Source organism: Asparagus officinalis, chromosome 7, assembly GCF_001876935.1.
Source record: "Asparagus officinalis chromosome 7, Aspof.V1, whole genome shotgun sequence".
Classification (NCBI taxonomy): Eukaryota; Viridiplantae; Streptophyta; class Magnoliopsida; order Asparagales; family Asparagaceae; genus Asparagus; species Asparagus officinalis.
In genome coordinates, this window is record NC_033800.1 from 44,951,571 (window position 1) to 44,968,789 (window position 17,219).

At 36.4% G+C, this 17,219-nt stretch overlaps 1 protein-coding gene across 1 annotated transcript in view; it reads left to right on the forward strand.

Moving 5' to 3' along the window:
* LOC109847069 (RNA-binding protein BRN1-like) overlaps positions 15,744-17,219 on the forward strand; it is a 6,403-nt gene continuing 4,927 nt past the window's right edge. The window contains exons 1-2 of the mRNA XM_020416316.1: positions 15,744-15,894; positions 15,983-16,065. Coding sequence (XP_020271905.1) covers positions 15,744-15,894; positions 15,983-16,065 — 234 coding nt within the window. The remainder of the gene's footprint in view (positions 15,895-15,982; positions 16,066-17,219) is intronic.

The window sequence follows — 17,219 nt, forward strand, 5'->3', positions numbered from 1 at the left end:
TCTACAGTCGCTGCAAACGCAGCTCTATATCGCTGCAAAGACAGCCTCATATTTGAGGTGATTGATCTTGATGGCTGCGACAACAACATGACTAATATTATATTAGCAACTATTAGAGGTGCTGATGAGCAGTGTAATGATTTCAGAAATAAAAAGTTAGACTTAGTTAGTGAGTTGCTTGGTAGAGAGCTGTGGGCAAATATTCGACATGCTGAGAAGCGCATGGTTAAAACCATGCAAAGAGATCTTAGTGGAGATCGTGACCTACAGTTGATAGAGCATTATTGGGATGCCTCAATTGTCACAAATGGCCTAAATAGGGCCTTCTCGACTGGTCATCAGTGTCATCCATATATAAAGACAGAGAGGGCATTCACAGCTTCATCCGCTGCAAATGCAGCTTCATATCACTGCATACGCAGCTTCATCCGCTGCAAACGCAGCTTCATATCGCTGCAAACGCGACTCCAGACACTGCGTTTAGACGCAGGATCATATCCAGAACGCAAGTCAAGACGTTGACTCGTTCAAACACGATCCATACGGTTTCGAGGAAACCGCTGTTCACCCACGATCTGGGGAGTGGTTTAAGTGGGTTGTTATACCCGATTAATAGGGCAACTAAACCCTCATGTAGGCACGGATTATGGGAGCAGTTACACCTCTAATCCCCCTATAAATATCAACAAACTCAACAGAGTTTGGGATCGGATTTTGGAGGTCAGATCCGGGAGAGGAGAGAATCTGAAGGCAACAATCTTCAACAAACTGAAGATTTCCAGATATTCGATACTTGGCTTCTCAACCGAATTATTTTTGGTTCTAACAACTCTTTTCACCAGAGTTGTTACTCGTTCCGAGTTACAAAACTCGTCAAGAGTTTTTGATCAATTGTACCACACAAGTCATTTGTTCTAGTGAATTGAGACATTCGGATCGTCAACGAGAAGCAAACTCGACGCAAGCATTTGAGGGAGGCATCTCATCGCTACCGTGAAGAACCCAGATTTAAACAAAGGAGAGAATTCAGATCAATTCTCTTCTCTTTTGTAATCAGAAATTCAAATTGTAATCGAGAGTTGAGAGAGTTGTAAACATTCTTTTTCTAAGTAGTTAGAGAGAATAAAATCAGATACAATTCTTTCATTATTTTTATTATTGCAAATTTTCCACAAACCCATCTTTTGTTTGTAAGTATGCATGATGAAGCTCAGTGGACTAGATTGATTTAGCTTCTCACTCAATTGATTGTACAACCTATATCTATTCCTTTATACAAATAGGAGGATCAGAGAATTCCTATTCATGCTACAGTAAATTCAACAGTAAAATAATTACTATATCATAAACAGTAATATTATTACTGTAGCACACTGAAACATTGTAGCAATTTTAAAAATACGAAAAACTGTAGCAATCCAAGGAACTTATGATCGCTGGTATGAACACTAACACTGTTACTGTAGCATGCGAGAACACTGTAGAATTTTCAAAATGCGAGATGCTATAGTCTTTAAGAAACATGATTGCTGTAGCATGAAAAAATTTATCGTGCTCTGCACGGACTAGATTGATTTAGCTTCTCACGCAATTGATTGAACAACCTATATCAGGTTATAAAATACAACGCAAGCAACCAGCATCTCATTATAAAATATACAACACAAACCTTCCGAGCATTGATTATTCGGATCTGACAAGTTGCTAGTTTACCTTTTGAAAGTTCGGTCTTTGTTTTCAGTCAAAAGATTTAGATGAGAGCTCATATTACATAGAGACTAAACTAATCCTATATTTTAGACAGAGTTATAAAATACATGCTCTTCCCTAGGAAATATGATGATATTTATATTAAGTATTTCAAAAAAATGTCTCGAGCCAGTCAGGCTACCACACTAAACTAGATTTACATAAATCAAATTTGATCAAAGTGTTGGATTTAATCTAATAAATCTATTTGTGGGCACATATGATTAATCAATGTGTATTGCTATCTTTCAGGATAACCCACTAAAGTGATCAATTAAGTTGGGTTAATTTGGTATTTAAATAAGTTATGGGGTTATAAGTGCAGATACCAGGTTGTAATTGTGATTTATTGAGGGGCTAAATTACAAAAGTACAACATCTATAAATAAGGGGTTATGGTCCCTAACCTAGGGTTACATTCTCTAATTCTCTTCAACCCCATCTAAGAGAGAAATTCGGTTTTAGAGAAAACCCTAAGGTTAGAAGATCCAAAACCCAAAATCAAGATCAATCTATGGATTCAGGTATAAGCTTCCGCTCTTTTAAATTATTGTTAATCTCTTTGAATTAATCATGGCTATATGGTTTTAGATCACAAGTTTTATGATGTAGATCTAACAAGTGGTATCAGAGCCACCTTGATTAATTCTTAGGGATTTAAGTTTTATTGGGTTTTTTGATCTTAAATCTCTGGTTAAAGATTCAATTTTTGGGTTCGGATGAACAGTAACGAAAATTTTCGGCGAACAGCAGAAATTTTTTTGGATGAACAGTAACTAAAAAAAATCGTCGGTGAACAGTAACTTTTTGGATTTTTCTTTGATTTTTTCTTTAATTTTTCTTGGATCTGGATCAAGAAATTTTTCCGATTCTGGATCTGTTTTTGAAAATAAAAAATCAAAGATTTTTTTTTTTGGGTTTAGCGGCGGCGGCGGTTTCAGTTTGAAACCCTAAGGGTTCATGGCGAAAATTAAGGAGGTAGTTACCTCAAACGAACCCCGCGTTCGTTCAATTTTAACCGAGCTTCGCGCTCAACGAACCTCGCGTTCGTTCTAAGGTGAACCTCGCGTTCAACTCAGGTGAGCGTCAAGCTCAATTTTTAACGAACCTCGCGTTCGTACTTCAGACGAACCTCGCGTTCGTACTTCAGAGAACAATCCTCCAAACTACGTCGGATTTCCTCCAAGTTGCCTTGATGTGCTTCTATGAATTTCCATAAATTGTAAGCACTATCAAAATGAACAAATTTGTTAGAAAATGATGAGTCAAAGGCATTAAGCAAATATTCTAACAAAAGCTTGTTCATTGAAAACATTTTCTTATCATGATTGCTCCACTTGGATATCTCCAAAGTGGGCACAATATAAGCACAATCAATAACTTCCCATAAGTCGATATTTCTAGATTCAACAAATAGTTTAAATCTAGAAGCCCATTGTGCATAGGGGAAATTAATGAATTTAGGAGCAACATTGGATTCATAGCCTAAACGAAATACATTCATATTCAAGATATATATGTGAAAATATGCAAGCAAGACTAATGTAATCATAACTAGATTAGCACAAATAAGATAATTTGGATCTTTAACACAAGGCGGTTAGACCTTTAAATTAAAGAGCACCAAGCTCTGATACCAATTGTTAGACCCTAGAGGGGGGGTGATTAGGGTCTTATGCTAATCTAATCCGATTAAATGCCAATTAAAACTAATTAACAAATATATTCTTGCAAGATAGATATACAAAGAGTTATGTGCAAGATGAAATATATCCTATATGATGAACTATATATGCAAGGATATATAAACAATAAGATATATCCTAACAAAGAGATATAGACAATGTATGTGCAAGGATATAAAACTAACAAGAGGGGTAAACAAATTAACTACAAATATGATAGGGCAAAATGATCAACAAGCAATACACAATGGCGATGTTAGATATGAATATGAAAACAAGTGCGCCAATGCAATCACAAACAAAGGATATGTTTACGAGGTTCGGTCCCCACTCCCCACGACCTACGTCTCCGCTCCTCACCTCGAGGAGATCTCCACTATCACAACCGGGTTTTCTACGTTCACCCGAACAACGTTTACACCTCACAATACAATCACTATGTAATCACACCTCACACACTAAGTGTTGGTCCTAGCCCGTGTCCTCCTCCTCAAGTGCTCGGTTACAACCTCTCCCTAGGCACGTCAACCGATGCCACACCTCTTGGATTCGACCCCGTCTCTCACCACACACTTCTCTCGGTGTACAAGTGTATTACAAGTGAATCCTCACAATAAGCACAATATAAATCAAATGATTTGTTCTCTCTTGACTATGCATTAAGAACTGAACAACCCCAACCTCTCAATGCGGATAGCACTCCTGATGCAAAGAAGGAGCATGAGAAGTGGGAGCGTTCAAATCGCATGAGTCTTATGATCATTAAGCGCGGCGTTCCGGAAGCCTTCAGGGGCATAGAATCCGAAGGGATTACTAAGGCTAAAGATTTCCTTGCCGAAATTGAGAAGCGTTTTGCGAAAAACGATAAGGTAGAAACAAGCACGCTTTTAGCTCGCTTGATTTCAATGAAGTATAAGGGCAAAGGAAATATCAGGGAGTACATTATGGAAATGTCTCATATTGCTTCAAAGCTTAAGGCACTTAAACTCGATCTTTGTGACGAGTTATTAGTGCATCTGGTTTTGTTGTCTCTTCCTGCACAGTTTAACCAATTTAAGGTCAGTTATAACTGTCAAAAGGAGAAATGGACTCTAAATGAGCTCATTTCATACTGTGTGCAAGAAGAAGACAGGTTGAAGCAAGATAAGACAGAAAGTGCTCATTTGGCCTATGCCTCTAAGGATAAGGGCAAGAAAAGGAAGAATGATAAGGAAGCTGCTAAGGGTCCAGTTGAGAAGAAACAACATAAGGATAATCAGGGTTGTTTCTTCTGTAAGAAGCCTGGACATGTAAAGAAGGACTGTACAAAATATCACGCCTGGCGTGATAATAAGGGTACGTTCCTTGCTTTGGTCTGTTCTGAGGTTAATTTAGCTTCAGTACCTAGAAACACTTGGTGGTTAGACTCTGGTGCTACTACTCACATAAGTGTTTCTATGCAGGGTTGCATGAGCTACCGAAAGCCAAGTGATGTTGAAAGACACATCTTTGTGGGCGACGGACAATCGGTAGATGTGGAAGCAATTGGGCACTTTAGGTTGTTGTTAGGAACTGGTTATTATTTGGATTTAAAAGATACTTTTGTAGTACCGTCTTTTAGACGGAATTTGGTTTCTGTTTCTGTATTGGACAAATCAGGTTATTCTTGTTCATTTGGAAACAGTCAATTCAGTTTATCTTTTAATTCAAATGTTGTGGGAACCGGTTACTTGAGTATTTATGACAACCTATATTTGCTTGATACAATTGCTTCTTACAATGAATCCTTGCATGTGGAATCACGTGGTACTAAGCGTAAATTAAATAAGGAAAATTCGGCGACATTATGGCATAAGCGCTTAGGTCATATCTCAAAAGGTAGAATTGAGCGTCTTGTGTCTGATGGCATTTTGGATTCCCTTGATTTTTCGGACTTCGACGTATGTGTTGAATGTATCAAGGGAAAACAGACCAAAGTGAAAAGATTAGGTGCCAACAGATCTTCGGATGTCTTAGAATTGATACATACGGATATTTGTGGGCCATTCCCTACGGAATCCTGGAATGGTCAACAATATTTTATATCATTCATAGACGATTACTCACGTTATGGGCACCTATATCTTATTCATGAAAAATCTGAGTCTCTGGACATGTTCAAAGCCTATAAAGCTGAAGTTGAGAATCAACTCAACAGAAGAATTAAAACCGTCAGATCTGATCGTGGTGGTGAGTACTACGGTAGATATGATGGTTCAGGTGAACAACGTCCAGGACCATTTGCTAGATACCTAGAAGAATGCGGTATCGTCCTACAGTACACCATACCGGGTTCACCTAGCATGAATGGTGTAGCTGAAAGACGAAATAGGACTCTTAAGGATATGGTAAGAAGTATGATTGCTCATTCTTCTTTACCAGAGTCACTCTGGGGAAAAGCACTTAAGACAGCAGCTTACAATCTGAATAGAGTGCCAAGTAAAGCAGTTGCTAAAACACCTTATGAGCTTTGGACTGATCGAAAACCTAGTTTAAAGCATTTACATATTTGGGGATGTCCAGCTGAGGCAAGGCCTTATAGGCCAAATGAAAAGAAATTGGACTCCAAAACAGTTAGCAGCTACTTTATTGGGTACCCTGAACGCTCTAGGGGCTATAAGTTTTATGATCCCACTATAAGGAATATTTTTGAGACGGGAACAGCAACATTCTTTGAGGATGTTGAGTTTGGGGGGAGAAATAAGGTTAGAGACATTAGTTTTGAGGAGGAATTGGCTTCAGATCCAATCCATACAGTTACTTTTGACAATATTCAGGTTCCTATACCTGTTGTTGCTCAAGAAGTAAATCCGGAACCTCAAGATGATAATGTTGAACAACTCCCTGTTCCAGAAGAACAAACTCAACAACCTCAAGAACCAGTGCCATTAAGGAGATCCACGAGAGAAAGGAGAAATGCTATTCCGGATGATTATATTGTATTTCTCCAAGAACATGAGGAAAGTAGTGGAATGTTAGAAGATGATCCAATCAACTTCTCTCAGGCCATGAAAAGTTCTAACTCTCAACAGTGGATTGATGCCATGAATGAAGAGTATAAGTCTATGCAAGACAATAAGGTTTGGGAACTTGTCCCATTACCAGAAGGTGCAAAACCAATTGGTTGTAAATGGATTTTTAAAACCAAGCGGGATGCAAATGGTAATGTGGAGAGGTATAAGGCGCGTCTTGTGGCTAAAGGCTATACTCAAAAGGAAGGCATTGATTATACAGAGACTTTCTCTCCGGTTTCATCGAAAGACTCTTTCAGAATAATCATGGCACTTGTTGCTCATTATGATCTTGAGTTACATCAGATGGATGTTAAGACTGCATTTCTCAATGGAGACATTGATGAGATGATCTATATGGTGCAACCAGAAAACTTTGTGTCGGGAGACCCAAAGAATATGGTCTGCAAATTAAGGAAATCCATCTATGGACTCAAGCAAGCTCCTCGTCAATGGTATCATAAGTTTCAACAAATAGTTATCTCGTTCGGTTTTGAGATGAACATTGTTGATGACTGTGTATATCACAAGTTCAGTGGGAGTAAGTATATTTTTCTGGTTCTGTATGTGGATGACATCTTGCTTGCCACTAATGATATAGGCATGTTGCACGAAACCAAGAGATTTCTATCAAAGAATTTTGAGATGAAAGATCTTGGGGACGCCTCTTTTATATTAGGGATCCAGATACATCGAGATCGCTCTCGGGGTATTCTTGGATTATCACAAAAGAGCTATATCGATAAGGTACTTAAAAGGTTTGGCATGCAAGATTGCAGACCAGGTGACACCCCTGTTGCTAAAGGAGACAAGTTTAGTCTCAATCAGTGCCCTAAAGGTAACCTTGAAATTCAGGAAATGCAGAAGATTCCTTATGCTTCGGCTGTAGGAAGTCTAATGTATGCTCAGGTATGTACGCGTCCGGATATTGCGTACATTGTTGGGATGTTAGGCAGATACTTAAGCAACCCTGGTATGGATCATTGGATAGCAGTCAAAAGGGTTATGAGGTATCTTCAGAAAACAAAAGATTACATGCTCACATACAGAAAATCAGAGAAATTAGAGGTCATTGGGTATTCGGACTCTGATTTTGCTGGATGCCAAGATAGCAGGAAGTCTACATCAGGCTACATTTATATGTTAGCAGGAGGAGCTATATCATGGAAAAGTGTCAAACAAACACTAGTAGCTTCCTCCACTATGGCAGCAGAATTTGTAGCTTGCTATGAGGCATCCAATCAGGGAATATGGCTGCGAAATTTTGTCACGGGACTGCGCATTTTGGAAAATGTTGAAAGACCACTAAGGTTATATTGTGACAATAAATCTGCAGTAATGTATTCCAATAACAACAGGAGCTCAACTAAGTCAAAACATATTGACATTAAGTTCCTGGTTGTGAAAGAAAGGGTACAGAGTGGACAGATATCCATAGAGCACATTGGGACAAACTCCATGATAGCTGATCCTCTTACTAAGGGATTGCCACCTAAGGTCTTTCATGAGCATACTGCTCATATGGGTGTGGTATTATTTGAGGATATTATGTTTTAGTGGGAGTTTGTATTTGTGGTGCTTTATGTTTGTTTGTATTGTCTGATCAGAATAAAGTTTTTAGTTAAGACACTCTGTTACATTATGTTTGGTTTTGACCTCACTAAGGAGGACCAGTTGAAAATAGACATGTACTGATCACATTGCATGTAATTTTCATGCTACACATTCATGATTGATCTATGTCGTTTGATTGTATTGGTATATGTGACCATTGATGGGTCGAGTCACGATAAATGTGACGAAGGCCGCTTTGATCCTATATTGATATAGTCAATGGACGAGATTGTTCGGAAATACCATTTCAGTGATAGCAATTTTTGAGCTCATAAGGTTATACACAGTTTAAGGAATCATATGGTGCCCAAGTGAGAGATTGTTGGATTTAATCTAATAAATCTATTTGTGAGCACATATGATTAATCAATGTGTATTGCTATCTTTCAGGATAACCCACTAAAGTGATCAATTAAGTTGGGTTAATTTGGTATTTAAATAAGTCATGGGGTTATATGTGCAGATACCAGGTTATAATTGTGATTTATTGAGGGGCTAAATTACAAAAGTACAACATCTATAAATAAGGGGTTATGGTCCCTAACCTAGGGTTACATTCTCTAATTCTCTTCAACCCCATCTAAGAGAGAAATTCGGTTTTAGAGAAAACCCTAAGGTTAGAAGATCCAAAACCCAAAATCAAGATCAATCTATGGATTCAGGTATAAGCTTCCGCTCTTTTAAATTATTGTTAATCTCTTTGAATTAATCATGGCTATATGGTTTTAGATCTCAAGTTTTATGATGTAGATCTAACACAAAGTTCATAATCTTAGTTTGACACCTTCGTTATAATTCAGTCCTAACCTAGCTAGATCCTAGTCGAGCGGTTGCGTCCGGAATAAACTAGATTATGACTGGTCTAAAAAATATTGCGAGAAATTGACAAAAGAAAGATAACCAAATTGAATCTAACTCAATCTCGAAACAAATAAAAAAAATCACCAAAATTTAGTTCTAAACTAGTTATAATTGGAGATAGTCAAACCAAATATAACTTAAATTTAGTTATATGAACAAAACCAATTTATACTTACTGAGATCAACTAGACTTAAACTATCCGATTTATTTTATAAGTTGCCAAACTAACATACATTTAGATCACTACACTCTTAACTCACTCAATATTTTTGAATGTGAGCATATACATTTTCTTAATCACGCTTTTGACGCACATGGGAATCGAACCTAGCGCCCCCCGAAGGAGTGACACAGATTTGCCATGTGATCTATTGGACCGCCCCGAATGTGAGCATATACATATCCTACGCAAACATACACACGTATTCGTGTTTGAATCGGATCCAAAAAAACGCACCCAATCTAAACCAACACATTGGCGGTCTCATTTTGACGTATTAATATGAATTTGATATATCCTATTTTACTATATCACTCCATATATATTTTTTGAACTATCAATTCTACCATAATGCTCAGCACTGTGCGGAACGGTCCGATACAAACAGAGAGCCGTTTATAGAATTGCAATGCATGAATAACTAATATTTCCTGCAAAAAAGTTTAAAATTAGAGTGCACTGGTCCACCCGTTCTTGTGTTCCTACATGATCTTGGTGAGATTCAAGGGGCAGTTTTTTTTATGGGACCACCATTTTGTTCATCCCTCATTACTACATCAAACCAGTTGTCCAACTGTTTTCTCCTGCTAACAAAAACTTTCATTTCAACCTCCTCATCGTAAAAAATCCGAAGCAACAAAAAGAACTAAAATTTTGTGCGTCAGAGGATTCTTCTCAGATTTGAAATCTATGGCCAGATTCCTACCCCGCTTCAACCCGAGTCCTCGCAGCTCGCAGCGCCCTGGGGTGACCGGATCCCGCGGTAAAATTAACCAACTGTTCCTCCGCAGAGGTTGTTCACGTGCGGGGCTCTGGCCGTGACAGCTGGAGACTGCCCAGCTGGCAGGGTTAACTGATGCCACTAGTTTGTTCGATAATTAAGGAGATGCCCCTACTGTGGTTTCCCCTAGGAAGGGAGGGGTGCTTTAGCTAATCGTTTACTTTTTTGCCCCTCGTAGAAATTCTTTGGATATCGCATAGTTCTTTGGATATTGAAATTAATATAAGATAATTCTATGTTTTCTTTGGAAAATTAAATTACTAATCATATAGATTTAGGACATTTGGACTAATAAAATCGAACAAATAATTTATAAGACTAGTAAACTATTTGAATTTTTTTTTTGAATTCTTTGTCATTTATCATTTGCGTGACATTGTGAAAACATTACATGGAAAAAAAAAGGTTTACTTTAATATATGAGAATAAGGAGCATTTTCGATATGTATCATATTTAAAAATATCTCGAGAAGTATACTGTCATATCCATAGAAAAAAATATATAGTGATAGAATCTAGTGTATGATGACATACGTTTTAGACACAACATGATGTTCTTTATAAAAATCTAGGTTTATTATTCGAAAACCCCCCTTAACTTTGGACGATTATCATATATACTCTCGTGACTTTCAGAATATCAGAAAATCTCATTAAGTTGAGGGGTTATCAAAATATACCTCTTAAGTTTAGGGATTATTAGGAAACTCCTTTTAGTTTTAGAATTTTATTAGAAAATCCCTTTACATCATTAATCATAATATTTAACATGGGTGAGTAAAATTACAAAAGGGCATGTTTTTTCCATAAAAAATTATGACTCCAACTTTTCAATGAGTTTCTTTCGATAAGATCTTAAAGTCATGTGGGTTTTTTATTTGATTTTGTGTGTGTGGTGGGGAAGAATTATAGAAGTTATTTGACATTAGTCATCTAAAGTTATGGGGAGTTTTCTAATGTTTATCCAAAAAGCTAATCATCTTCAACCAAGAAAGAACAAAAATTAAAAATAATATAGATTACGTCACTGAGTTATAGCTTCCCATGTACCACATCTTGTTATCAGTAAATTCTAAATCCAAATCATTTAGGTTTAGATACTGATTTGGGTTTAGATACTAGTATCTCTTTTCACAACATAACTTAATAACTTGATAAAAAGACATGTAAATTAAAACATCAAAGAAAATAATAATGATATTCGATGTCGTAATGATTTCCCAAGACTCATCACTTTTGCACATGCTGATAAATCTACCTAGAAAAAAAAGCTAATCAATAATCTCTTTACGTCAATATGTGCGAATAAAAGTAAGAAAATTTGCATGGAGTGATAACCTTTTGCTGTCCAAATTTAGATTTCTTCCTTATCAAAACAATAATCACTACATAAAAGCTAATCAATAATCTGTTTACGTCAATATGTGTGAATAAAAGTAAGAAAATTTGCAGAGAGTGATAACTTTTTGCTGTCCAATTTTAGATTTCTTCCTTATCAAAACAATAATCACTACGGCCCCGTTTGGTAAATGGTTAATGAAGAGGGGTTAAAGAGAATGATTAATATACTTAGCCCATTTGATAATCCGAAGGACTAAATTATTAACTCGTTAAATAAGTTTTATTTTAGCCCTTATGATCAGTTTTAGTGTTTGAGAATAACAATAATTTTGACTATTTTCTTTATAATTAGAAGGGTTAACTCTTATTCCATCTAAATAGGAGTATTAGTAAACCCCTCATTTTGAGAGGTTAACTCATTTTAACCCCTCTAGAGGGGTTAACTTAACCCTTCTATATTTTTTATGTTTGGCAAATTATGAAGGGTTAACTTACTTTAACCCTTATATAGATTTGTTGTGTTTGACTGGTTAAGAATGGGTTAAGTCTCATTAACCCCTCACTTAACCCCTTACCAAACGGTACCTACATAAATTATAGTCTTGGATTTGCATAGTGGGGGATTGTGATTCATTCTAAATTTAGGACTCATCATATCCCAATGAATTGTAATATTTTCTTAATCTACACTCAAGGACAAATCTCAACTATCCATGAAAATTAACTATTATATACACTACTACATAAAAAACTAACTAAGGGTAGTGCAAATTCGGATGAGTGGTGGATACGTCCCCCTTTCAATTGTAACTAAAGGGGCAAAAATGCCATTTTACAAAAAATGATGCTTTCTTTTTTCTTTTTTGCTTCTAGTATACTCTATATCATTCAATGTTATTAGAGAAAAGAACTCACATAATTGAATGTTTTTTTCACATGATTTATTTATACTAATACATAAAGAAAATCAATGGAGAATTTTAGGCTTAAATAGGGTTGTCCAAAAAGCCCGCGGTCCGGATGCCCGGGCCTGGGTCGGTTTTTCAAAAACCGGTCCAGACCCGGACCCAGCCCGGAATAGTGTCGGGGCGGGCAGAATCCGGGCCGGGCCGCCCGACCCGGCCCGGCCATAACGACCAATTTGAGGTTTTGACCGTTTTACCCCCAACAACAGTAAAAAAAGGATCAAAATGTGAGGGTTTTTTGGTCATTTGTCTAGGAGGCTACCTCTATTAATAGAGGGGGTTTTCACTTCTTCTCCTCACACAAAAACTCTTTTGTTTCTCTCTAATACTCTCTTATACAATATTATACTCTCTTATAATCTCTTATATTTTCTAATACTTCCATCAAATGGCTTTTGGATCTGAATATGAAGAGCAAAATCTATCTTCTACTGATCTAGAAATGAGTCCTCCTACAATAACTACTCCTCCTACCGGTGTTAATCCTGAATCTGGTGGCGACGAATCTGCACCAAGAGCTCCTAAAAGGTCGAGATCCGATGTGTGGAAATTTTTTGAGAATATAGACGTCACTAAGGATGAACACAGTAGGATCATCACCCAGAAGACTAAATGTACGTTGTGCGGCCAAATTTTCCAAGCTCATCATAAGAGCGACAAGAACCACCTCAAACGCCATATTGAAAAACACAACAAAGGCCAGAATCTTTAAGGTGATATCCGACAATCTATGATTTCTCAATCCTCCTACTATGGTAGTCTTGGTAGTTGGAGTTATGACGCTACCTGAGTCAGGAAATACATAATCAGGTTTATCATTCTTAAAAACCTTTCTTTTAGATTAGTAGAAGATGATGAATTTAAAAATTTGTTTAGAGATGGTTTTTATCCTGCATTTACCAAATTTTATCGTCAAACCTGTCAACATGATATTTTAAAGTATTATCAGGAGGAACAAGGAAAAATAATTTCTTATTTTAAAAATTTAAACTGTAATTTTTTTAAACTTATGATATTTGGACATCTAGAGTACAAACTGGTTATTTATATATCACAACACACTAGATTGATAAAAATTGGCAAATATTTAAAATAGTTATTTTTTTATTGCAATTGAAGAGTCACATACTGGTATTAATGTTGCAAATTTAATAATTAAAGAACTTATGAAACTAGAAATTGATCAAAGAATATTTTCTCCTTTCCTAGATAATGCAAGTAATAATAATGTAGTTGTTGATTTTATCAAAATAACTCTATCATTGTCATGTGATGGTGAAATTTTTCATATTAGATGTATCTGTCATATTTTAAATTTAATTGTTCAAAGTGCATTTTCTGAAATTAAACCCATGATAGAAAATGTTAGAACTATTGCTAATATGCATAATGCTTCTGAAATGAGAATTAAAAGATGAAAACAATGTTATAAAATAAAAAAATATAAGCCCAGACTAATTCCAAAAGATGTTGACCATAAGTGGAATTCCACCTATGCAATGTTAAGTGTAGCAATAGAATATAAAGAAATTATAAATGATTTTATAAATTTTTATGCTTCTAGTTCTAGCTCTGGTAGTAGTTATGGAATAACTGAAGATGAATAGACAATTATATGTAATTTAAATGAGATGTTACAAGTCTTTTATGATGCTATAATGTTATTATCTGGCTGTTATTATCCAACAATTACTTTAGCTACTTTACAAATTTTAAATGTTCAAAAGTTTTTTTTTTCAAAATATCGTATGGATGATACTTTTGGATCTATAATTTTTCAAATGGAAAGCAAGTTTAATAAGTATTTTAGGCTTATCCCTCATATTTTTGGTTTGAGGGTTCATATGGATCCATGTTTGAAGGATATTGGCCTTCGAAGTTTGTTACAATCATTATATGGTGGACAGATTATAAACTTAGATGATGGATCCATCCTTACTGCTACTTCTCATCATTTAGTTATTAGAAATTATTTTTAAACATTATATGATGAGTATGCAGCTAGACATGGTGTAGCTGCACAACAGTCTTTTTAAACATTATATGATGAGTATGCAGCTAGACATGGTGTAGCTGCACAACAGTCTACAGCTTCGGCGTCTTCGAGCACATGCCGAGGTAAAAGTGTAAGTTTTGATAGGTATGCAATGGTAGCTGAACTAACTGGTGGATCTGGACTTGGATCAGCATTAGAGGTTTCTGAAATAGATAAATATTTATCTGCTTTCTTAGTTAAATGTCAAGGAAATGCTTTAGATATTTTTACAATAGTGGAGAGTATATGGATCAGTTTCATATCCTATACTTTCCACCATGGTTCGTAATTTACTAACAGTGCAGGTTTCGACGGTAGCTTCAGAATCCGCCTTCAGTGCAGATTTCCACCATGTACTCATCTATTGTGATGCAGCAAATTCTGAAATAAATTTATACTTGTAAAGGATTTACTGATTATTAATAAAGAAGTTATTTTTACCATCTTTTTTTTGTAATTTTTTGTACTTGTAATTTATGTCATTTCAAGTTATTAAAAAAATTTATGTCATTTTCTGTAATTTTTATGATTTTTGAGGATTTTTAAAAATGTTAAAAAAAACATTTCAACCGGCCCCGCCCGGGTCCGGGCTTCGGTTTTGCCCGGCCCGGACCTGGCCCGGATGGACAGGCCTAGGCTTAAAGAGTTAAACTCACACTCTCTATAAAAAGATAAAATTATCTTCACATATATTTATTAATACAAAAATAAAATGTTGTTATGACACATTAAAGTTCTCATGATATAGTAGAAGCCTCTCTACTAGTTTTTGATAGTAAAGAGAATTCATCCACGTCATACCGATGCCTAAAAAATTATGATGACTAAAAACATCGATTACGTTTACACAACAATGATTTTTTTGTAAATTAAGTATTTTCGTTAATCGCACGTAACATTACTCAAGTATCGTCACTTCGACTCCTAAACTCTAGGGTGTGCTAAGTGTGAATTGTGAACGAAGGTATGATTAAGAAGGATTATTTGCGATTTACCCACTTTTTTGCTTTTTATAGAATTCAGAGTTTCATCAAAAGCACTAAGAAGTACCAAAAGCCTGAAAGACTTCAGAAACTACAAAGATTTTTAAACCTCCACTGAAATTTATGAATGTCAGTTTTATTTGCAGAAAAGGCCAACGTATAAAGCAAACCGCAACGGCCGTCTTGTCCACGTGGGACCTCCTCGGCCTCCCTCCCCGTAACGCTCCGTGGGCATTTCCGTCATTTCCAAACCCCTACCCTCCAAAAAATATATTTTAATCAATTAATTAAACTCACTCCAACTCACTCTCTCTTCTCCTCCTCACTTGAAAAAAAAAACCTATAAACAATTAAAAAGAACTCCTCAAAGCGATCGGTCTTTACCACGAAGGAGACTCTGAGGAGAGAGAAACGAGGGGAGAGAGAAACAATGGCGGAGGGAGGCGAGAAGGAGCCGGAGTACGCCGTCGCGCCGGCAAATGGGGACGGCTCTCGCGATGAGCGTTGAAGCTGTTCGTCGGCAGATCCCGAAGCACATGACGGAGTCTCAGCTTCTTGCGATGTTCAAGGAGTTCGCGATCGTTGACGAGGTCAACATCATCAAGGACAAGGCCACCAAGGCCTCGAGAGGTTCGTTCTGTCTTCAATTTCTCTTGTTTCTTCGGCTTTGGGACTGGATCTTGGAAATTTGAGAATGTGTTTGGGATTTAAACCCTAGGTTGCTGCTTCTTGAGTTGTCCGTCGAGAGAGGAGGCGGATAAGGCGGTGAATGCTTGTCATAATAAGAGGACGCTGCCGGGGGTGAGTTCTCGGATCGGTTTGGTTTTGGATCTTGTTTCTGGATCTGGTCGATAGATCTGTTGCTTTCGTTGGATTTTGGTTTGAATTTTTTTTGAAAAAGTTCAACTCTTTATTTGAATCGATCTGATAAATTTGATCATTGATTGATGACATTGGGACTTTTCTAGATCAAGTGCCAAGTAATTAGTTGAAAAAGGAAGAATTTTGGTTAATTTACTATAATGTAGTAAATCAATTTTTTCAATGCCGCAAAAGAAAGTAGCCTGCATGCAATAGTCCTTATTCTCCATGCATGCTCAGAATAGTAACGCAAATTTCATTACAATTGTGGAAACTAACAGTCAAATTATCAAACAGAGAACCGTACACTATTCAAAAAACTGAATGTAATGCACCGTGACAAAATTATAAGTGTAAGTTCAGCTAGATTTACCAGTATAACTGATCAAACATTGCATGCATTGAAAGGGATAAAAGTATCTTGCGCCAACTTCGGTTATTTCTCTGTATCAGTTTGCTTGAATAGATGTATAATGTTCAGAGTATGTGCAACTCCTGAAAATGAAGATTGTTAACAGAGGTCAAAATGGGTTTTAGTGTCAGTTATCCAAAAATGTAGGTTAAGTGAAAAAACACAGATGGAACAATGTGTGCTCAGAATGCATGCAGAGATTGATTGTGCGGAATGATATTGTGAAAACTATTGTCATAGATTCATATGCTTGCTAGTCTTATGAGTTATGAATTTGGCAGCCTAAATAGCAGGGTTATCTTCTCTTCCTAAGAAAGATAAGTTAAATCAAGCGATTAGAGAGAATGGAGGAAAACATTGTCTGATTAGGTCATACCCACTCTAGTAATTGTAATGATAGGGTAACAAGACGTGAAGAAGCTAACCAAAATTTCTCCAAAGATAACTGGAAGGGAAGCAAGTATATCCAAGGAAATGCCCTGACTGTACTTTTGAGTAAAAAGGAAAGTACATAAATGGGGTGCATGGAAATTAAGTATCTCGACAGAGTCATTCTTGGTGGTTAATATATTTGGCAAACACGCATGTACATATATAACGTGATTTTTAGATCTGTAAGTAAAATTTTCTAAGCCAGTTTAGTAATGATTTATGGTCGGCCTGTGTTTACTGTCTCCTAGTG